At 43.5% G+C, this 23,420-nt stretch overlaps 1 protein-coding gene across 1 annotated transcript in view; it reads right to left on the minus strand.

Annotated features, from left to right (window-relative positions):
• The window catches only part of nol7 (nucleolar protein 7), a 30,741-nt gene extending 8,337 nt beyond the window's left edge, over positions 1–22,404 (minus strand). Inside the window, exons 1-4 of the mRNA XM_063069950.1 lie at positions 22,172–22,404; positions 19,562–19,622; positions 1,924–1,979; positions 888–919 (exon numbers count right to left, since the gene is read on the minus strand). Of these exons, the coding sequence (XP_062926020.1) occupies positions 888–919; positions 1,924–1,979; positions 19,562–19,622; positions 22,172–22,329 (307 nt within the window). The 5' untranslated portion in view covers positions 22,330–22,404. The remainder of the gene's footprint in view (positions 1–887; positions 920–1,923; positions 1,980–19,561; positions 19,623–22,171) is intronic.
• Positions 22,405–23,420: the final 1,016 nt, after the last annotated feature.

Genomic DNA, 23,420 nt, shown 5'->3' on the forward strand with positions numbered 1-23,420 from the left:
ATGGAAGAAAGAGAGAAGGAGAGCCAGAAGAAATTCTTGATGGATAGACCCCAAAATCTAATAACAAAGTTAGGAGAAGGAGGGACAGCCTAGGTGGGGAGTGAAAATTGAATTCTATAGAAATAGAGACAGGAAAGAAAATGAATAAATTTAAACACAAGAATAATTTATAGGAGCTTTAAATCAGAGGCATTGGGAGACGGGAGGACATTAATAAATTAAGCCACTGTAAAAATTTCATTTTTAAAAGTACTTTTATAAAAGGGTGACTCTGTAAATTAGCATACAGGCTACTTAAATCTACCTTAAATTGTACCCTAGAAAAACATTTAGGTTACCAGCTCCAGTCTCAATTCAAATTAATTTCAGCATAATAGTATTAGAAATCACACCCAATTTACTTTAAGGTTACCTAACATGTATCATAAACCACAAGTTAATTCTATGCCATTCACAACATGAAACTCAAGGCAAATTGGCCTTTAAATAATATCCTCCTGCTTGCTCACTGTAATGGATGCACCAGTCACAATAATCTTCAAAGACAAGCCAATAACTTGACAAGCTGCTGAAAACACAGGACATTAAAAAGATGCTCTGGGGCAGGGGTTCCCAACCACAGACCCCTTGTAGGGGTTTATGGCATAAAAAAGGTTGGAAACCCTTGCTCTAGAGGTGTGGCACTGTACCAGTAACTTTTAGAGAAGCACCAAGGTGTTAAAGAACATAATTAATTGCAAATTCACTAATTGGAAGAGCTTCAAGCTCTGCACAATCATTGAAATAAATATGATTGCTGAATGAGGGTGGGGTGGGGGAAGTGTTACATAATGTGTGCCAAAATACGATTGAATCAATAGCAGGTGAGAGCTTATATCATTATCTACCTCTTTTAGTGGTGTCAGATATCTGTCCTTTCCTAGAAGAAACAAAACATTCAGTAAATGTACAGCATATGAAACAACCGAATGATTTTTAAACAACAGTCACTATTCAAATGCAATATCAGGAATATCAGGAATGCATGGCCACTGATACCAGGTGGATTAAAGTAATGGAGAAGACTAGTCATTCTCAAACAGGAGGTAAAGCAGGTCAGTAAGAACATAGGAGGACAGGCAGGTGTTTGAATCTCCTAAACATTTGGGATTTCAGATGATTTAAAGATCCTTGTTTTAAGGCTGAAGAAAAAAAAAAGCTAATAAATTTAAATTCTGCTTGAAACTTCACATGTCCAGGCCCAGTGAGTTGATCAGATTGTCATGTGCAAATTATTTGTTCTAAACTAAGATATTTAACTTTAATAAATCAATAACTACTGGTTTTCACAGGTTCTGTACAACCAATACATATGAGAACACAGTGCAATGGACAGTCATCTGCTGCTGCTTAGGAACTCTGTTCAGTTTCATTTCTAACTTATGAACTGGGTTACGAACAATTCATAGGGATTGAACTGTGTTGTAACCCGAGTAGGACCTGTACCACAGAACAGATGCCAAGAGGTTGATGGGAAATCAGACAAAAAAGATCTCACACAGATAACCCCCAGAAATGTAATGGAAGAGCAATATTCAAGTCATCTAATTTCATAGTTATTGCAGAATGAGTAGGACACCCAAAGATTTACCCCAGCACAGATCAGCATCAACTATGTTTGTCAGTTTCCTAACAAGTGCTAACTAGGTCACAATTCCCTTAATCCCTGAACTTTGACATGAAATCAGGTCAAGAAAAAATATCTAAATAATAGTCATCTTAATTGACAATTCCCACAGCTTAGATGGAAAGAGTGTAGGCAATTTTAGCATTTGAACACATAAACAATAACAAACCAAAATTACTAATTACTTTGACTTTTATATCCAGCATTCATAAGTAAATATATTTTGTATAAAAATGATTAAAGAAATTACTTCTTACTTTTCTGGAATTGAAGCAATCTGTTGAAGAATAGCATCTGGAAGCATCTTGTGTTTCTGGTCAAACAAGCAGAAAAATAAAGGAAAAGGCTTAGCAAACAATTCCCCACCATACAATCTGCTGTAATGCAGATTATTTATTTAAAGTATACATTCAGGATGTGGGCCTTGCTAGAAAGGCCAGCATATATTGCCCATTCATTTTGCATATGAGAAAAAAGTGAACTGTCTTCTTGAACTACAAGAACTTAAATAATCTGGCTCTTTCGCAAGCTCTTGGGGGATTCGGTGAACTAGACTGTCAAGAGTCTAGTTGCGGTGGTCGTCACTGGAGATAAATGCTGCATTCAGCCATGATAGCTGAAGATGAACCCATGGTTAGTTTCATTACTGGGTGCTGATTAAAGTGTCGAGCAAGATTAAAATTGCCGAGGACAAGAGCGGAAAATGAACAGGTGCTCAGCACCATCTGCCTGCATTTGACCAATCTCCCTCTCTTCTCGATACTACCATCAGGTGGGAAGTACAACAGCCTTGTGTCCTCTGAAGGCCTAGTTTAGTCTGTTTGAAAGCCACTTCCATCCGGCGGATTAGTTCACTTAACGCTTGCGCTTCTTTTTTCCCATTGGCTGGCTTTTCGGTGCAATGGAGCCCATCTCTGGTTCCGGGCACTCTGGGGGTCTCAAAGATGGCACGTGCAGGGGGTTTGCTGTCTTTCTTTCCTGCCACCCAAAGGGCCCAACTTCAGGCCGAATTTGCAACCAGTCCTGAAGGACCACTGAGAAAGAACACTGTAGACATAGACAGGACCCCTGGTGTTTGCTTAGTTTAGTATCCACTCAAAGCATGCTTACTCTTGTGTTTTATAAATCAGAGAGGTTTAGCAGAGTATTTGTTCACTTAAGCAGTAACTGAATGTACGGTGTAGTGGTTTTGGGTAGCTTAGACGAATACTTGTTTAGCTAGATGCCCGATTTAGTGCTTCTCCACCTGTTTGTTAAATAAATACCCAGCATACCCATTTTTAAATGTGTCTCCTGTTTCATTCATTGGATCCTCACACCTGTGCTTCCACGTTACACCTTGGGTCCCACACCACTAGATTCAGAAGTAAGTTGTTGCTCTGCAGCCACTAGGCTCCTGGTTGGGCTTCACTTGCCTTAGTGCTAAACAGGCTCCGCAGCTATGGACTTACTTTCGGGGTTTCTGCAGTGCATGTTCCATGGCTTTTGTTGACATACATATACATAGAATAATACAGCACAGTACAGGCCCTTCGGCCCACGAACCCTGCCTCCCATATAACGTCCCACCTTAAATTCCTCCATACACCTGTCCAGTCGTCTCTTAAACTTCACTAGTGTATCTGCCTCCACCACTGACTCAGACAGTACATTCCACACACCAACCACTCTCTGAGTAAAAACCTTCCTCTAATATCCCCCTTGAACTTCCCACCCCTTACCTTAAAGCCATGTCCTCTTGTATTGAGCAGTGGTGCCCTGGGGGAGAGGCGCTGGCTATCCACTCTATCTATTCCTCTTATTACCTTGTACACCTCTAGCATGTCTCCTCTCATCCTCCTTCTCTCCAAAGAGTAAAGCCCTAGCTCCCTTAATCTCTGATCATAATGCATACTCTCTAAACCAGGCAGCATCCCAGTAAATCTCCTCTGTACCCTTTCCAATGCTTCCACATCCTTCCTATAGTGAGGTGACCAGAAGTGGACACAGTACTCCAAGTGTGGCCTAACCAGAGTTTTATAGAGCTGCATCATTACATCGCGACTCTTAAACTCTATCCCTTGACTTATGAAAGCTAACACCCCATATGCTTTCTCAACTACCCTATCTACCTGTGAGGCAACTTTTAAGGATCTGTGGACAGGTATCCCCAGATCTCTTTGCTCCTTCACACTACCAAGTATCCTGCCATGTACTTTGTACTCTGCCTTGGAGTTTGTCCTTCCAAAGTGTACCACCTCACACTTCTCTGGGTTGAACTCCATCTGCCACTTCACAGCCCACTTCTGCATCCTATCAATGTCTCTCTGCAATCTTCAACAATCCTCAACACTATCTACAACACCACCAACTTTTGTGTCGTCTGCAAACTTGCCAACCCACCCTTCTACCCCTACATCCAGGTCGTTAATAAAAATCACGAAAAATAGAGGTCCCAGAACAGACCCTTGTGGGACACCACTAGTCACAATCCTCCAATCTGAACGTACTCCCTCCACCGCGACCCTCTGCCTTCTGCAGGCAAGCCAATTCTGAATCCACCTGGCCAAACTTTCCTAGATCCCATGCCTTCTGACTTCCTGAATAAGCCTACCATGTGGAACCTTGTCAAATGCCTTACTAAAATCCATATAGATCACATCCACTGCACTACCCTCATCTATATGCCTGGTCACCTCCTCAAAGAACTCTATCAGGCTTGTTAGACACGATCTGCCCTTCACAAAGCCATGCTGACTGTCCCTGATCAGACCACGATTCTCTAAATGCCTATAGATCCTATCTCTAAGAATCTTTTCCAACAGCTTTCCCACCACAGATGCAAGGCTCACTGGTCCATAATTACCCGGACTATTCCTACTACCTGTTTTGAACAAGGGGACAACATTCGCCTCCCTCCAACCCTCCGGTACCATTCCTGTGGACAACGAGGACATAAAGAACCTAGCCAGAGGCTCAGCAATCTCTTCCCTTGCCTCGTGGGGCAGCCTGGGGAACATTCCGTCAGGCCCCGGGGACTTACCCGTCCTAATATATTTTAACAACTCCAACACCTCCTCTCCCTTAATATCACATGCTCCAGAACATCAACCTCACTCATATTGTCCTCACCATCATTAAGTTCCCCCTCATTGGTGAATACTGAACAGAAGTATTCATTGAGGACCTCGCTCACTTCCACAGCCTCCAGGCACATCTTCCCACCTTTATCTCTAATCAGTCCTACCTTCACTCCTGAAATCCTTTTTCTCTTCACATAATTGAAGAATGCCTTAGGGTTTTCCTTTACTCTACTCACGAAGGCCTTCTCATGCCCCCTTCTTGCTCTTCTCAGCCCCTTCTTAAGCTCCTTTCTTGCTTCCCTATACAGGTTTCCCCCGCCATCTGAAGGTAGAGCGTTTCCATGAAACGGTTCGTAAGCCGAAATGTCGTAAAGCAAAGAAGCAATTACCATTCATTTATATGGGAAAATTTTGAGCGTTCACAGACCCAAAAATAACCTACCAAATCATGCCAAACAACACATAAAACCTAAAATAACAGTAACACATAGTAAAAGCAGGAATGATATGATAAATACACAGCCTATATAAAGTAGAAATACTTTTCCACAATAATTACTGCACTGCTCTCTGTAGCGAAAATTGCACGCAAGCGCCGTCGGCAGAAAATTTCACGCAAGCGCTCTCCAGTAACCTCTAAGCGATGAAGCTGCCAAATCATACCAAATAACACATAAAAATACACCGCCAATATAAAGTAGAAATAATGTATGTACAGTGTAGTATCACTTACTGGAATTGGGAAGACAGCACAGAGCACACATGATGGTGTGTTAGACTGAGTCGTCGCAGGTTGGCTGGTGCAGTGGCCCCCACCCTCCGGGAGGTACATAGCACATCTTTAAGAAACAGACCGAAACAAACATGCTAATTAATTAGGTGCCGCCCGTAATTGTCAGCCCAGATCAGTGCCGATTTCCGATTGCGTCGTCTCTGATCTGGGCCGACAATTACGTGTCGGTGGCACCTAATTAATTAGCATGTTTATTTCGGCTTTTTTCTTAAAGATGTGCTGTGTGTCTCCCAGCTACCTTTGCATTCTCCACGAATCAGTATCTGTCCGTGGCCTGGGGGTTGGGGTGGTGGGACACTGGGATGTCATCTCGTCGCCTGTTTCCATTAGAGCAGGCAGCTCATCTTCTTCTATCTCTGCCTGCCTCGATGTCGAAGGTCGAGGTTCGTCGTCTGCTGTGGCTGATGTGGAAGGCTTGCTTGACTGCTGAGCCTCACGCATTTTTCTATCACACAGTTCTTTAATAAGGACTCAAACCATCCTGCAAATATCCCCTAAACCGACGTACCCTTTCAAAATTAAAGTCGTACTTTATCATCACTCATTCGGTTTCGATTGTTATCCTTCTTTCTTCCAATTGCATCAGCTCTTCATCTGTCAGTTCTTGGTCATGGGATGCCAAAACCTCTTCAACATCATGTTCGTCAGCTTCCACAAGCCAAACTCACGTTGTCCTTACTTCATTCACCACGATCAAAACGCTTAATTATGTCTAGTTTTACCGTAAGTGTAACACCCTTACAAGCTCTTTCAGGCTTTTCCGATACCATAGAACTCATCTTGCAAACAGCTGCTCGGGGCGCGCTGCCTTTTATCGCCCGCTGAATTTTTTTTTGTAACAGTGAAAACACCTTCTGAAAGCGAAAACAGGGTACTAATGTAGGTCTTTCGTAACAGTGAGGTTTCGTAAAGCGAACGTTCGAAAAGCGGGGGACACCTGTATTCCTCAATAGACCAATCTGATCCTTGCTTCCTAAACCTCATGTATGCTGCCTTCTTCCACCTGACTAGATTTTCCACCTCACTTGTCACCCATGGTTCCTTCACCCTACCATTCTTTACCTTCCTCACCGGGACAAATTTATCCCTAACATCCTGCAAGAGATCTCTAAACATCGACCACATGTCCATAGTACATTTCCCTGCAAAAACATCATCCCAATTCACACCCGCAAGTTCTAGCTTTATAGCCTCATAATCTCCCCTTCCCTAATTAAAAATTTTCCTGTCTTCTCTGATTCTAACCTTTTCCATGATAATGCTAAAGGCCAGGGAGCAGTGGTCACTGTCCCCCAGATGCTCACCCACTGAGACCTGACCTGACAATGACCTGACCCGGTTCATTACCTAGTACTAGATCTAGTATGGCATTCCCCCTAGTCGGCCTTGTCCACATACTGTGAAAGGAATCCGTCCTGGACACACTTAACAAACTCTGCCCCATCTAAACCCTTGGAACTAATCAGGTGCCAATCAATATTAGGGAAGTTAAAGTCGCCCATAACAACCCTGTTATTTTTGCACCTTTCCAAAATTGCCTCCCAATCTGCAACTCAGTATCTCTGCTGCTACCAGGGGGCCTACAGAATACCCCCAATAGAGTAACTTCTCCTTTCCTGTTCCTGACTTTCAGCCATACTGACTCAAAAGAGGATCCTGCTACATTACCCACCCTTTCTGTAGCTGTAATAGTATCCCTGACCAGTAATACCACCCCTCCTCCCCCTTTCCCCCCTCTCTATCCCTTTTAAAGCACTGAAATCCAGGAATATTGAGAATCCATTCCTGCCCTGGTGCCAGCCAATTCTCTGTAATGGTCACTACATCAGAGTTACAAAATACACGTGGACTAAGATGTTAACTGTCCTGTGCTATCACCAATGGGATCATCAGTTGATCTGCCACCTGTCTTCAGGAGTTTCGGCCCGCTTATGATCAAGACACCCTCAAGGTGGCGGGCCAGCAGTGCTAAAGCACCACCCCCCACTGGTGAGCTTAAAACTTGGCATCTGCCTCTATCAGAGTTGTTGGTCACTTCCATCCAACAGATAGTCTGCCCTTCAGGTGTTTATGCAACTACTGACTATCTGCCTATCTGGACATACTTGGTCCACACCCATGCTGATCCTTTCTCTGCTGCCTCAGCTACAGCCCTGCTGGTTGACTTGATCTCTCTTCTAGTGAAGCCAAGGTCACGCAGCCACTTCTGGAGAGTGAATGCAATAAACCAATGGCAGAGTTCACCAATAACCACTTCTCTACTGGTGTCAGACCATACGATTATATCTGCTCGCAATGTTGTGAAAGCTATTTGCTCCGGGAAACTGCCTTTCCCATCCAGGTCAGCCTTGACACACCAATTGTTGGCTGAAGAAAGTGTGCTTGATCGTGAGCCTGTGCTGTACACCCTTGACTTGGAGCCTTCTTTCACAAATGATATGCCATGTTCTGTGCAGCATGGGGCATGAGATAAGTTGTGCTGCAGTACTCTCTGCTCAACTGCTTCTGTTACAACTTTGAGAGCATTGTTATGTCTCCAAGTGTACATGCCGCTGGAAAGATTGACTCTGCATGCACTCAAGATATGTTGAAGTGTTCCCTTCTCGCCACGAGCAGCACACCTGTCTGTCTTATCTTCATACCAGGTGCTGAGGTTGGCAGGTGTTGGGAGCAGAACGTACGCTGCTCTGCATAGAAAAGAAACGCGGAGTGGTTCCATCTGCTGCAGAACATTCCAAGGTAGATGTCGTTGTTCAACACTTTCCCACTGGGTCCAAGCCCCTTGTTTGGCCAGGCCAGCTGTTTCAGTTAACCTCTTCTCCTCTTCTACCTCTCATATTTCTTGTGTTACAAGCTCACGGCGCTCCTTACCTGTAGAAGATGACCACTACTTGTGGGTTGTCCATCCAAGTCCCTGGCGGCCTAGCTGGATAGCCCCAACCGTCTCCTTGTGCTTCAATCTAGACTCTGCCTTATCAACTGCTACACGGGCTGACCACTTCCTGCCTGATCTCACATCCAGCTGGGTGTTCTTGATGACAGGGTCTTTTGAGTCTTGAAGCATCAAGAATGATCTTACCTTGACTACCTTGACCTCCTCAACAAGGGATTGCACTGGGATGGTAAGCTTTGTCTGGCTACTGTGGATTGCAACATTGGAGAGGCTGCTCGGTACTCCAAGCCACTTCTTCACATAATTGTTGATCTTCTGTTCCATTGCCTCAACATGGGACATTGCCACTTCATAGACAGTTAGTGGCCACATTATCCGTGGCATCAGTCTGTACTGCAAGTACCACAACTTGCCAGGCAAGCCACACTTGTCAACAGACATCAGACCTCTGCTGATCTGTTCTCCTCTCTCTTGAACCCTCTTGGCATATCTCAGCTCCTCTGTGTACCATCGCCCGAGGCTCTTAACTGGTTGGTCCTGAATGGATGGAATCTCCTCTCCACAAAGGGTGAAATGAAAGTCAACCAGTTTTCCTCTCCTAAGAACAAGGCCCCTTGACTTCTTGGTCTTGAACTTCATTCTTCCCCAATCCATTAGCTCCTCGAGTCTAGATAGTACATTTTCCGCTGTCTCGTGCTGGGACCCAAAAGGGTAAGATCGTCCATGAACACTCGTATTGGTGATAACTCCTCTCCGCCATCAAGTGCAACACCTGGTCCCACTGATTCTGCAGCCCTCACAATGACCTCCATGGCTAACACAAAAAGGATGGGTGAAATTGCACATCCCATTGGGATTCCAACATCCAAGCTCTGCCACCTAGTTGTAAACTGCTGAGTGGAAAACCTCATCCGGAAATCGTTGTAGTATTGCATAACAAAGTTCCTCACCTTAGCAGGAATCCGTAGGAATTCCATCGCAAACTCAATCAGGACATGGGGAACAGAACCATACGAATTTGCCAGATCAAGCCAAACTACAGCCAGATTTCTTCTCAACCTTTCTGACTCCTGGATGGTATGCCATGCCAGAATGCCAAACATAATCTTCCCCTCTACATTCAGGAGTGAAATTGGTCGGAACCGATTCAATGTAGAAGAATTCTCTTCCTTCGGGATGTATACTCCTTCAGCCTCACTCCATGACAAAGGAGCAACACCTTGTCTCCACACCACCTTTAACAATCTCCACAAGTATTTCCTCAGCTCTTCACACTTCTTGAACACCTTATACGGCACTCCATTAGGTCCTGGCACTGAGCCTGACCTTGACTTTCTGATGAACCATTCGACTTCTGCCAGTTTGGGTTCTGACAGATCGAACTTCACTCCTGGCTTGGTAGGCTTCACAAGCCCTGAAATGTCAAACAAAGGAGCCTCCCGCTGTTCGTTAGAATAAGTGCTTGCCAGGTGATCCTCAAGTTCTTGTTGAGAGATGTTAAGCTGCCCGCTCTTACTTTGTTCAAACAGTTTCTTTGTGAACTCGTGAGGGTTTTCAAAGAACGACTTTCTTGCCTTCTCTTCTTTCTCTTTTTACGTTGTGACTCTGCACGATGGAGTGATGCTAACTTTATTTGAAAATGCTCTCAGAGATCAGCAAGCCCTGGCTTGTCACCCTCACTTGCTACCTTCCACCTCCGTCTCAATGATCTAAGCTCTCTCCTGAACCTACTAATCTCCTTCTGGCGCCTGCTTTGTTGCTGTGTAGGCTTTGCCTTCTTCAACTCAACCAAACCAAACCTGTACTTTCCAACATCGTAAATCACATCGCCCATCACTTCCAACTTTCTCTTTGATGTTCCCCTTAGAGTGTTCTCCAACATCATACCGATATCCTCATCAAATACATGCCAAGCCTTCTCATCTGCCATTGCAGGCCACCTGACCTTCCTCTTCTTCTCTACTTCCACACCACCGCCACCATCCGAAGGATCTACCTGGGTACTGTGGTCTGAAACCTGACCTGGGTTATCTCTCGTCTGACCTGGAGTATGATGACTCTCTCCAGAGCGAATCGCTGTGGCTTGTGAATCAATGGTTGAAAAGACCACATCATCTGTGCTTGGTGAAGTAATCTCATCTTCATCCACTGGGATGGAACAGCACTTCAACTTTGCTTGGTGGACTCGTAAACCTTTAATGCTGGAAAACGCTCTCCCACACCAACACACTGGACACTCAGAGCCTCTTATCCTAGCTCTGGGTCGTAGTCGTTCCCTGTAATTAACGGTATCCGTCCGATTGGGTCCATCATTCTCCCTCCCTCTCGGAGGACCCTGAGGGTATATTTCTCCATGTAAACTAGAAGCTTCAAGAGGTGGGTGCTCTTCTGAGCTGGTGCCCGGACTGCCAATCCTGACACCCCCGGTGCCAGTCTTTCCTGGCTGTCCGCTGTCACCAGACTATTCCCGGTTGCCAACCAGACTATTCCTGGTAGTCACTGGTGTCCAGAACATAATTCCATGTACGTATCCAAGCTCTCAGTTCATCACCTTTGTTCCTGATACTTCTTACACTTCAGCCCTTCTGCCTTACTACCTTTACACCGTTTATTCTGCTTTTCTTTCCTCACAGCCTCTCTATATGTTAGATCCGGCTTTACTCCGTGCACTTCTTTCACTGCTCTATCGCTCCGGGCCCCACCCCCCTTGCAAATTAGTTTAAATCCTCTCGAACCAATCTAGCAAACCTACATGCAAGGATATTGCTCCCCCTCGAATTCAGGTGCAACCCATCCAATCTGTACAGGTCCCACCGTCCCCGGAAGAGATCCCAATGATCCAAAAATCTAAAATCCTGCTCCCTGCACCAACTCCTCAGCCACGCATTCAACTGCCATCTCCTCCAATTCTTATCATCACTGTCACATAGCACTGGCAGCAATCCTGAGAACACCAGCCTTGAGGTCCTGTTCTTCAGCCTTCTGCCTAGTTCCCGAAACTCACACTTCACCTTAAAACTCACCTTAAAAAAAAACTATTTGTGCAATTTGATCAAGGCCGAGGGCGAAGGACAAACTGGTGTTCACCTTACTACTCCACGAGGTTTACTCACTTCAGTGCTGAACTGACTCTGCAGCTGTGGTCTGCAACCATCAACGCTCACTTCAGAGTTGAACTGGCCCCATTGCCACAGCCTGCAGCCATCAGGCTCCTGGACCAGTTTCACTCATCTCAGCACTGAACTGGCTTCGTAGCTATGGACTTACTTTTGGGGACTCTGTGGCTAAATGTTCTGTGTGTTTCTTGTTTACTATTTTTTAATGTTTGCACGGTTTGCTCATTTCTCCCCCTCGCACACTGGATATTTGAGGGTTGTGTGGAGTTTTCATTTCAAGTAGGTTCTATTGTTTTTGTTTTGCAGCTGCCTGAAAGAAGACAAATCTCAAGTTTGTATACCATATACATACCTTGATAATAAATTGTACTTTGAACTAAAGTAGTTCTGAAGGAACTCTCAGAATGCTGATGGGGAGGAAGTTACAGCACTCAGATGAACTGATGAAGAGAACTGTTGGTACACTTATGAGTTAAGATGGAGAGAACCTAAGGGTGATGTTTCCATGTACCTTCTCCCCTTCTTGTTGGTAGTAGTCAGCAGTGTTGGTTAGTAACTAAAGTGCACCTAAGGTATGCTGCTGATGGATGGGCTATCAATCAAGATGGCTGCTTTGTCCCAGTGATGTGAAATTCCTGAAACATAGTTTGAACTTCACCCATGCAGGGAAGGAGAGCACCTTTCATGTGTCGTGCAGATGATTTAAAGGTTTTGAGAACTCTGGAGATGAACTCCTTAATACAGAATAAACAACCATTGCCTAATTAGCCAGCACTTAGGTGACTGGTACAAATAAGTTTCTGTCACTGAGAGCCTCGGGATTCTAATGCTTGGAACTCTCAGAGATTGTATTGCCAGTGAATGTCCCTGTGGTCTTCTATCTTGTGATGCTGACTGTCTGCTGACACTTAACAATCACTGATGTCTTGGTCTTCCTTCATCTAAACAGGGTGCTTCACTATCTGACTGGATATTTTGTCAATAAAGGTGGTGAAATCATCAGTAAACAACCCCGCTTCTGAGCTGCTGGAAGGACTTACATTGATGAAGCTGCAAAAATGGTTGAACCCAGACACTGTACTGAGGAACCTCTGCAGCAAACGCCCCAAGTCTCAGATGATTAACATCCGAAAACCACAACCATCTTTTCTTTTGCAAGTTCTGACTCTAACCAGTAGAGAATTTTCCCCAGGACTTGTTTTACTAGGGCTTACTGATGAAATGTTCTGCCCAATACTGCCTTAATATTAGAGCAATCACTTTCAACTGGGGAATTCTGCTCTTTGGTTAACAAAGTAATGGAAGACATTGCCAACTGTGCAATCAAGCAGTACCAACTTCGATAACCTCTTCATCAGTTCTCCCTTGAAATGCATACAAACACACAAATTAAGAGCAGAGTAAGCCACTCAGACTCCTGAAGATACTCAGACATTTAATACGATCATGGATGACTGACTGTAACTTCAACTCTGCAATCCTGTTTACCCACAATAATATTTCACCCAATTGCCTATTTAAAATCTATACTACTGAATTAAATATATATTTAGAGCTTGATTCCATCAACTTTAGAGGAAGAATCCAAAAAACACTTCATCCTCTGAGGGGAAAAACCATCCTTTTATTTCTTAAGTGGGAAAGCATTTGTTTTTTTTTAAAAAAGTAATTCCAAATTATAGATTTTCCCCACAAGAGGAAGAATTTTTTTTCACATCTATCAAGACCCTTCAGGGTCTTGTATGCATAAATCAAGCTCTAGGTATTCTACTTTGGTTTCAAATATGGACAAGATCTGGAATCCAAAGGCAAGGTGAAATGATTACCCTTGACACCATCAAACAATAACTAAACACTAACTGATATTAAGGAGCCTTGGTGCAATTAAATTCAATGAAACCACAGAGGATCACTCCATTAGCCAGATTAATTTCTCACATGTCAGCACAAGGTACTGTCTAGAGGCCAACCAAAAACAGCTTCCTTGAACATAGAACATTACAGGCTCTTTGGCCCACAATGCTGTGCCCACCTTCTAACCCACTCCAAGATCAATGTAACCCTTACCCCATAGTCCTCCATCTTTCTTTCATTCACGCGGCTATCAAAGTGTCTAAAATGTTGCTAATGTATCTATCTCTATCACCACCCTCCACTCTCTGTAAAAAACCCTACCTCTGACGTCCTCTCTATACTTCAATCACTTTAAATTTATGACCTCTTGTATTAGCTATTTCCACCCTGGGAAAAAGTCGCTGGCTGTCCATTCTAAATATGCCTCTTACCTTACACACCTCTATCAAATCACCTCATCCTGTTTTGCTTCAAAGAGAAAAGCCCTACCTAAGAAATGCTCACTAATCCAGTCAGCATCCTAGCAAATCTCAGCATCGTCCTAAAACTTCCTCATCCTTCCTATAAAGAGGTGACCTGAACTGAACACAATACTCCATGCTCTAACCAGAGTTTTATAGAGCCGCAACATTACCTCCAGCTCTAAAACTAAAACCCCTGACTAATGAAGACCAACACACAATACGACTTCCCAACCACCTGATAAACTTTGAGAAATCTATGGATGCAGACCCCCAAGATCCATTTCTCCACACTGCTCAGAATCTTGCCATTAACTATACACTACTCCTTCAAGTTCAACCTTCCAAGACATTATCACTCGATACACGTCACTTCTCAGTCCAGCTTTGCATCCTATTTATCTCCCATTGTAACCTACCATAGCCTTCCACACTATCCACACCACCACCAACCTTTGTGTCATCTGCAAACTTACTAACTCACCCTTCCACTTTCTCATCCAAGTCACGTCATAAAAATCCTGAGAAACAGGGGTCCCAGAACAGATACATGTGGACCTCTAGGCAGAATGTGCTCCATCTATTACAATCTGTAGGCAAGCCAGTTCTGAATCCATGCACACCTTCCGACTTTCTGAATGAGCCTACCGTGGGGAATCCTGTTAAACACCTTGCTAAAATTCATAAACACTACATCCACTACTCTACATTCATCCATTTGTTTTGTTACTTCCTCAAAGAATTCAATCAGACTCATGAGGCATGACCTGCCCCTCACAGAACCAAACTGACTGCCCCAATTAATCAACATACATCAAAGTTGCTGGTGAACGCAGCAGCCCAGGCAGCATCTATAGGAAGAGGCGCAGTCGACGTTTCAGGCCGAGACCCTTCGTCGCGGTCCTGACGAAGGGTCTCGGCCTGAAACGTCGACTGCGCCTCTTCCTATAGATGCTGCCTGGCCTGCTGCGTTCACCAGCAACTTTGATGTATGTTGCTTGAATTTCCAGCATCTGCAGAATTCCTGTTGTTTACGCCCCAATTAATCTATGCTTCTCCAAATGCAGTTAAATCCTGTCTCAAAGAATCCTCTCCTTTAGTTGCCTCACCCCTGATCTGCCACCCTCCAATCTTCTAGTACTGCTCCTGTGACCAACAGACACAAAGATCATCACCAAAGGCACAGCAATCTCTTTTTTGTCTTGCTTCCCATAGTAGTCCTGGGGATTGATCCATCTTAATGTTTTTCAAATGTATCAGCCCATTCTCTTTCTTAACATAAACATGTTCCAGCATTTCAGCCCGTTTTACGCTGTTCCTCACACTCATCAAGGTCCTATCTCTCGTGGATACTGAAGCAAAGTATTCATTAATGACCTCACTGATCTCTTCCAACTCACCAGGCACGTTTCCTCTTTTATCCTTGATTGGCTCTACCTTTATTCTAGACATCCTCCTATTCTCCACATACATGTACAATGACGGTGTTTCTTAACCCTACTCGCCAAGCCCTTTGTATGTCCCTTTCTAGCTCTCTAAGTCCCTTCAAGTTCAAGTTTAATTGTCAACCATATATGAATTCAGCCAAATAAACAGAATTCCTGCAGAGCCAAGTTGCAAAGCACAGTACCAATATTTGTACACAGCACGAAGCACATATAAGATTGCAGTAAACATACAGTCACACAAAATACAGGTGTCCCCCACTTTTCTAACGTTCGCTTACGAAACCTGTTACGAAAAAAAAATCAGCGCAAGATAAAAGGCAGCGCGCGCCCCAAGCAGCCGCTCTCCCCCGGATTCGCACCGGCATTGCTTAAACAGGTGCCTGTGAGCAGCCGTTTGCAAGATGAGTTCTATGGTATCGGGAAAGCCTGAAAGAGCTTGTAAGGGTGTTACACTTAGCGTAAAACTAGACATAATTAAGCATTTCGATCGTGGTGAATGAAGTAAGGACAAAGTGAGTTTGGCTTGTGGAAGCTGATGAACATAATGTTGAAGAGGTTTTGGCATCCCATGACCAAGAACTGACAGATGAAGAGCTGATGCAATTGGAAGAAAAAAGGATAACAATCAAAACCGAATGAGTAATGATAAAGTACGACTTTAATTTTGAAAGGGTACGTCGGTTTAGGGGATATTTGCAGGATGGTTTGAGTCCTTACAAAGAACTGTGTGATAGAAAAATGCGCGAGGCTCAGCAGTCAAGCAAGCCTTCCACATCAGCCACAGCAGACGACGAACCTTGACCTTCGACATCGAGGCGGGCAGAGATAGAAGATGATCTGCCTGCCCTAATAGAAACAGACGATGACGAGATGACACCCCAGTGTCCCACCACTCCAACCCCCAGGCCACGAACAGATACCGATTCACGGAGAATGCAACGGTAGCCAGGAGGCACACAGCACATCTTTAAGAAAAAAGCCGAAATAAACATGCTAATTAATTAGGTGCCACCGACAATTATGTGCCGGGCTGCACCTAATTAATTAGCATGTTTGCTTCGGCTTTTTTCTTAAAGGTGTGCTGTGTGCCTCCCGGCTACCGCTGCACCCCTGCACGCTTCGTGGCAATGTATCACTTGGCGGCCTGGAGGGTGGGGGTCACTGCACCATCTCAACCTGCGATGATGCAGTCTAACACACCATCATCCATGTGCTCAATGTCTTCCCGATTCCCGTAAGTGATACTACACTGTACATACATTATTTCTACTTTATATTGGCTGTGTATTTTGACGTGTTATTTGGTATGATTTGGCAGCTTCATAGCTTAAAGGTTACTGGAGAGCGCTTGCGCCGTGTTGTTGCCAACAGCGCTTCCGTGAGATTTTCAGTAATGATTGTGGAGAAGTATTTCTACTTTATATAGGCTGTGTATTTATTCCTGCTTTTATTATATGTTACTGTTATTTTAGGTTTTATGTATTATATGGCATGATTTGGTAGGTTATTTTTGGGTCTGCAAACGCTCACAAAATTTTCCCATATAAATAAATGGTAATTGCTTCTTCGCTTTACAACATTTTGGCTTACGAACCGTTTCATAGGAACGCTCTACCTTCGGATGGCGGGGGAAACCTGTATAGCCCAAGTCCAAGAACAAGCAGTTCTCAGCAATCCGCAAATGTACACACACAATCCAGCTTATCTTCCACTGAGCAAACACTGGACAGCAGCAATGATGGGAGGGGCTAGCCCCCAACCCAACACTGGCGTTGCACTACATTGCCTCTGGCATCTCCTCTCCTGGGCTTCTGCAGCAGGAAAGCCCATAGCTTGAGGCCTAATCCTGGCTGCAACTGAGGCCACTCAGCCCCCCCACTGTCTGGCTCTTCAATAAACAAGGGAAATCAACTTTACGTTTCCAATGTCCAACAGGCTCTTGCAATCGCAAGAGTAATGTCTAAGACGATCACTCACTGTTAGATCGCACACTATCTTCAAACTCTGTTGTCTTTCTGTAGCAGGCAGTAACACCATTCGCATCATCTCACTCGCTCCAACAAGCAGCTCACTGATGGAGTAGACCTGCCGTACTTGAAGTTCTTAATGTCCAACATTCTCTTATGATCGTAAAATAGTTTTAAAAAAAGACAAAAGCACCTTTTGTTAGCCCCGGAGAGGCTGCTACACCTGAATGCATTGCTACCTTACCATCTTAAGCTCTTTTCTGGCTACCTTGTAATTCTCTAGAGCCCTGTCTGATCTTTGCTTCCTGAACCTTAAGTATGATTCTTTCTTCCTCTTGACTAGATGTAAACCATGGTTGTCTGATTCTTTCCCTGTCTTTGTGGGTCAAAGCTACCCGATGCATCACTCCCTGAGTATCCTCCATATTTCCATTGGGTATTTCCAAGTCTATCTGCCTAACCATGAAATCAGATGTTTTGTCAACTGCTCATATAACAAAGCAGTTCTTCCCTGGTGATGCAAGACCCAGGGAGCATTCAAGCTTGCAAGCTTGGTTAGAAATAACATTTGTGCCACACTAGTGTGAAACAACATCCATTCCTAATATCACTTTTGCTAGGCATTATCATTGCCAAATTACCCACCAACACCTTTTTGGTCAACAATAACCAGAAACTTAATTGTAGGGCAGCCAGATGCAATAAGTCTCAAGATCGCAGTTTTCTGTACGAAGGAACAATTTGCACTCATCTGGACATTCAAGCTCCAAAAGTGCTACAGCTCAACACCACTATTCTACATGACTACTGCATAGTTAGATCGGATCCTGTCACAATTAACAGGACTTTTTTGATATCTGGCCAATCAGAATACCTGATTTACAATTACATTACCTTTTCTGACACAGCGTATTTGAGTACAAATGAGGTTTCTTCATAAAGCACATCACTACAAAGCCACGTTGACATGTTGCCCTTAGGTTCTCTACTCCATGACATCCTACTCCTTCAAACCCACACTTGAGCCACATGCTTTGAGGACTTTTCCAATAACTCAAATCTTCAGTTGTTTTAAGAAAGCATTTATGAATACTCAAATAATCAAGGACAAGTTTGACCGAGCTCTTCATATTAACTGAATTGAAATTGAAAACTACAACAATCTGGTTAGGACAAGTGGGCACAAACAGTAGGGAAACCAGACTGATGAAAAAGTAAATTCCAGTACACAACTCTTGAGAAGTTCAGGAGTTTTTCTGCTCACTATTTAATTCTAATAGAACTACATAAATGTGACATTTTAAGCCTCCCGTTAATATAAACAACAATCAACAACTGATCTCACTTTGTTACCAACAGGAATTCTGCAGATGCTGGAAATTCAAGCACTTTGTTACCGATGACTTCAACTACTCAAATATCCTTCAGGCAAGCCTTTGCTATATTCTACTCTCTGCTAACCCTGAATTCATCAAAACTCTGCCACCCATATTGTAACTTTTGCTTCCCCATTTAATCACCACATTCCTGCCTGTACCAACCTATCATTGCTCAAGGTCCAGCAATGCCTCTCTGACCTGACTCCTTCCCATCTCTGTAACCTCCAGCTTCCTTTCCTTTCTGCTTCCTTCTGGTTCATTGTCTCCTGTACTTCCCTGACCTAAATACAGCCCCTAAACAGCAATCATTACAATCTAGTCACAAAAGATTCCACAGATGGTGGAAATGTTGTTGCTCATCATTAGAATCTAACTTACTGTGTAAATTCTTGATCATAGATAATTGATTCTCTAATTTCAAATATTGTAATAATCAGGGAAAATGTTATCATTTAATCCACAATCTAAAATCAAGCCATTACTTTAAAACGTTGTCAAAAAGTTAAGAATCAACAATTAACAGTACAGCATTGAAATGGAAACAACTTGATCCTACCACTTTTCCTCCAAAGATACATATGGTGAAGCAGATGATGATATCCATGATTTTCAAAAAGAATTCAAAACATTTTCATAAATCAGCTTTATGCATTGATATCAGTGAAGCAGAATAAAGTGGTAATGTTTTGAATAAATTAAATTGCGAACTACCGCAGTATGCCTTAATAACATATACAAAATTAGTTATGAACCCTTGTTTTGAATGGACTCTCAAATGGAAGTCTTCTGTATGTATTCTCTATGTACTCTACTCTCTCTATGTCTATGCTTTCCAGTTCATTCTCAATTTTAAAGACATCTTCCAAGTCCTATTTTTGATTAAATCCAGTACCCCTTTGGGGCAGTGAAATAAATACTTTACCTTTTGCTGTCTGAACAGTTCCATTTTTCTTCTTCTTTTTTCCTTCAGCAAGACTTTGTCCCTGAAATGATTTTAAAGAACAATTAAAAGTTATAATTTATTTATATCAAAGTTTAAGTGTACGTACTAGTTACTGTGATGTTATACAACTGGAAAAGGCTCCCACTCACAATGCAGTTTCCCCTACATCAGAGAAGCCAAACACAGATTGGGAGAAACTACATTCAGTGCACAGGGTGACCCCGAGCTTCCTGTTGCCTGCTATTGTAACTGTCCTACCGGTCTGGGACTCCTCCACTCTTGAGGCCCAATGCAAGCTTGGGGAACTGCACCTTGTATTCTGTCTGGGCATATTGCAGTTTTTAGAACCCAATATTGAATTCTATAACATAAGGTAACTTGATTTCTCTGTATCCAGTTATCTGTGATATTGGCTCAGCTTATTTCCCCCTTTCTATCTCTCTAGGAGAAGAGGACATGTAGTCTGACCTGTTGGGCACATATTCCTGCTCTGCATTTCACAACTCCTACATTCTCACTAACTGCTTGCATTCACCAGATAACTCTATTTACAACGCATCTCCATGGTCACCCTGGTTTTACCCTATCAGAGACACCCACCCTCCTTGCAGCCCTACAAGCTGCCTTTGTCTCCTTCCTAGTTCTGATGTCTTCAACCGAAAACATTAACTGTGTTTCTCTAACCTGTTTACTAATTTCCATTTTTAAAATATCTTTTAAACACTATAATTGTACCTATCAAGACCACTTCCTTGCCCCATCATATACCCACCCCTCAGCCCCCCTTTAACCTAATCCTAACCTTAAATTGTGATGGATATTCACTGCCCTGGAACAGATCTCATGTTTAAGCTTCTTTTTCTAAACAGCAGCTGCCACTTGAAAGATCACAAATGGATGTAAGTAAACTTCCAACTAACAGTTTGCTTAGTGCCTGGCTGAAAAAGGAAATCAGTCTTCAGATGTATATGGACAGCAACAATCAGCATGAAATTAAAAAAAGCTCACCATAGAACAGCTTTACAAACAAGCTCTGTATTTTGAAGATGCTTTGCCTGTAAAGAGTCACTGCACCTGCTTTATTATTGCTCAAGTGTAGAGTAAAAGATAATGGGTTGTTTAATTTGGATTGTTTCAAACAAACTGACTCTTAACTTGCTTAGTTCAAGACAACTTGCAGAACAGATGGATATTCAGCATATTTGATATTGAGCAAATCAAATATCTTCATAAGTTGTGAGCTTTATGTACTCAGAAGGTAGTTTTACATCATTAATGGTAGCTAGCTGAGATCTGTGTCTCCAAAAATGCTTTTAGGCTGTTTGTGTTGAAAGGATATCTGAGGAAATATATGTATCCAAAGTCACCCAAATGGGAGAAAATACTATACATGTAGAGAGCAGTTTAGGCTCATTAGGAATGGGGTAAAGAACATCAAGAACCATGGAAGAAACACAGGGTGAATTTGAACTCATTCCTCCAGCTTCAGTTTCTGCAACATTGCTATACCTTTTTAGCTTATAGGTATTTTACTGTGTTTTGAAAATCCTCCGAGTTTAAGAAATCCTTTATGCCTAAGAAATGTTTTTGTGCTTAATGATGTGTGCTTTAGAAATGGTTTGCAATTTGGAAATATGCAAGATAGAAATCCTCTGAGAATTTTAAATGTGATTTAAGGACTTTCTGGATTTAAACTTGTATCACTATAAATAAATTGACTGTGTTTTCATAGTGAGAGTACCCGTTTATCGGATAGTGCTTAAGGTCTTTGTTTCAGTTTATAACTTTGTAATCAGCAAACCCAATACCATCACCTCTAGTTTTAGACTCCTCTGGGGAAAAGCATGTGGCCTTCCACCTTATGTCCATAACCTCATGAGTTTATAAACATCGATAAGGTCAACCTCAACCTCCTTTGCTCACGGGGATAAACAGTCCCAGTCTATCCGGGCTCTAAATGGTTAACAGTACCAGTAAATAAACCTGTTGTGTCCTTGAGCAAGGCACTTTATCACACATTGCTCTGCGATGACACTGGTGCCAAGCTGTATGGGTCCTACTGCCCTTCCCTTGGACAACATCAGTGTCATGGAGAGGAGAGACTTGCAGCATGGGCAACTGCCGGTCTTCCGTACAACCTTGCCCAGGCCTGCGCCCTGGAGCGTGAAGACTTTCCAGGCGCAGATCCATGGTCTTGCAAGACTAACAGATGCCTTTAATATAATTTAACACCGTGGATGTACATAGACTGAACGACACTATGAAAGTGAACCTTGTACTGTTTCATTCGTTTCTGTCACATTTTTACCAATAAAGTTATTTATGTATGGCGTGATCTGCCTGGGGAGCATACAAACACGTTTTTCACTGTATCTCGGTACGTGACAATAATGAAACAGTTCCAACAATAAACCAATTACACTTTTTGAAGTAAACGTGTTTAAGACACAGCGGCTGCACTGTGGCTTAAGAACATTGCAGGACCGGCATGTTGATGTTGCCTGGGGGGTCAGCACAAAGCCCCCGGGTTTCAGCCGGACCCTCCGCCGTGGATCCAAGTCTCCGGCCGGGGTCCCAGGCCCACCTTACCTCCGCACACTCTCTAGCGCCGCTTTCACGTTCCTCTCGGCCTTTTCCCGAGCGCTACTGAACGCCACCTCATCGGGGGCATCATCTTCTTCCCCATGGCTGGATTCAGCTGACGTTTCCACCGACTCTATCTCCCGCACCGGGCGCTTCGGCGCCATCTTCAATGAAGTGGATCACAAGCCCCTTCTCAGCCGGTGCGAGGTCTACTAGTCTCCCCTGTCGGCGGGAGGTCTACTACAGACTCCCTCTGACGGCGGGAGGTCCGCTACGGTCTCCCTCTGGTGGCGGGAGGTATAATGCACACTTCCCCTGCTGCTAGGAGGACCACTCCTGCCGGTGGGAGCTCCAATACAGGTGCCCTCTGCCGGTGGATCGTCCATACATTCCGGTGGCCGGTGGGAGAGCGGATAAGCGTTCCTCCTGAAAGTGGGAGCACCCTCGTAAGTTTTCTCCAACGCTGGGATGATCAATATGCATCTCCCCTGTCCTTTGTCTAAGGGAGAGGTTAATTACAGTCTCAACCTACGAGATTGGAGGTCCACTTGCAGTCTCCCCGGCCGTTGGGAGGTTAATCACAAGCTCGCCCTGTCGGCGGGAGGAGACTGATACAGCCTAGCAATAATGATGGGAACACTTAAAGTTCCTTGTTCGTAAAAGCTTCTTTTCATATTTCAAATAAATAACTTTCACCAGCCTTGGCGTAGATTTAACTAGACTACTGAAGACTGAATCCCATAATCCGCATTTAGCTATGAGATAGTTTGCTAATTTCTGATCTCTTCCTTCTCCCCCTTCTGTTGGTAAAGGGTGACAATGATCTTTCTAATGGGCAGTGCTCTATATTATTACAGTTCCAGCAGTTTTTCTCCCCTCATTCATGTTCTTCTATTTACATCTACTATACACAGATCAACTGCTAGCTTAAAATGGTGAAGGCATGTTCTCAGCCAACAGTAGCTTTTACTCATTCTGTCTCAATTCCATTTCACTGTGGCTAAAAATGTTGGATTTTTTTTTAACTCTTCGCAAGATTACTGACCAGAAACATCTATTGTTTCTCCTTCGCGATGATGCCTGACCTGCTGAGTATTTGCAGCATTGCTTCTAAAACAATTATGTGTGTAGGAAATAGGAAAATATAGTCTGCCAGAAGCTGGTTGTGGCAATTCTGACCATAACACTCACATGGAAATAAGAGTACATAAAACTAATACTATGTAACTACATTTATTGAGATACAGCAGAGTTA

This window comes from Mobula hypostoma, chromosome 17 (assembly GCF_963921235.1).
Source record: "Mobula hypostoma chromosome 17, sMobHyp1.1, whole genome shotgun sequence".
NCBI lineage: Eukaryota > Metazoa > Chordata > Chondrichthyes > Myliobatiformes > Myliobatidae > Mobula > Mobula hypostoma.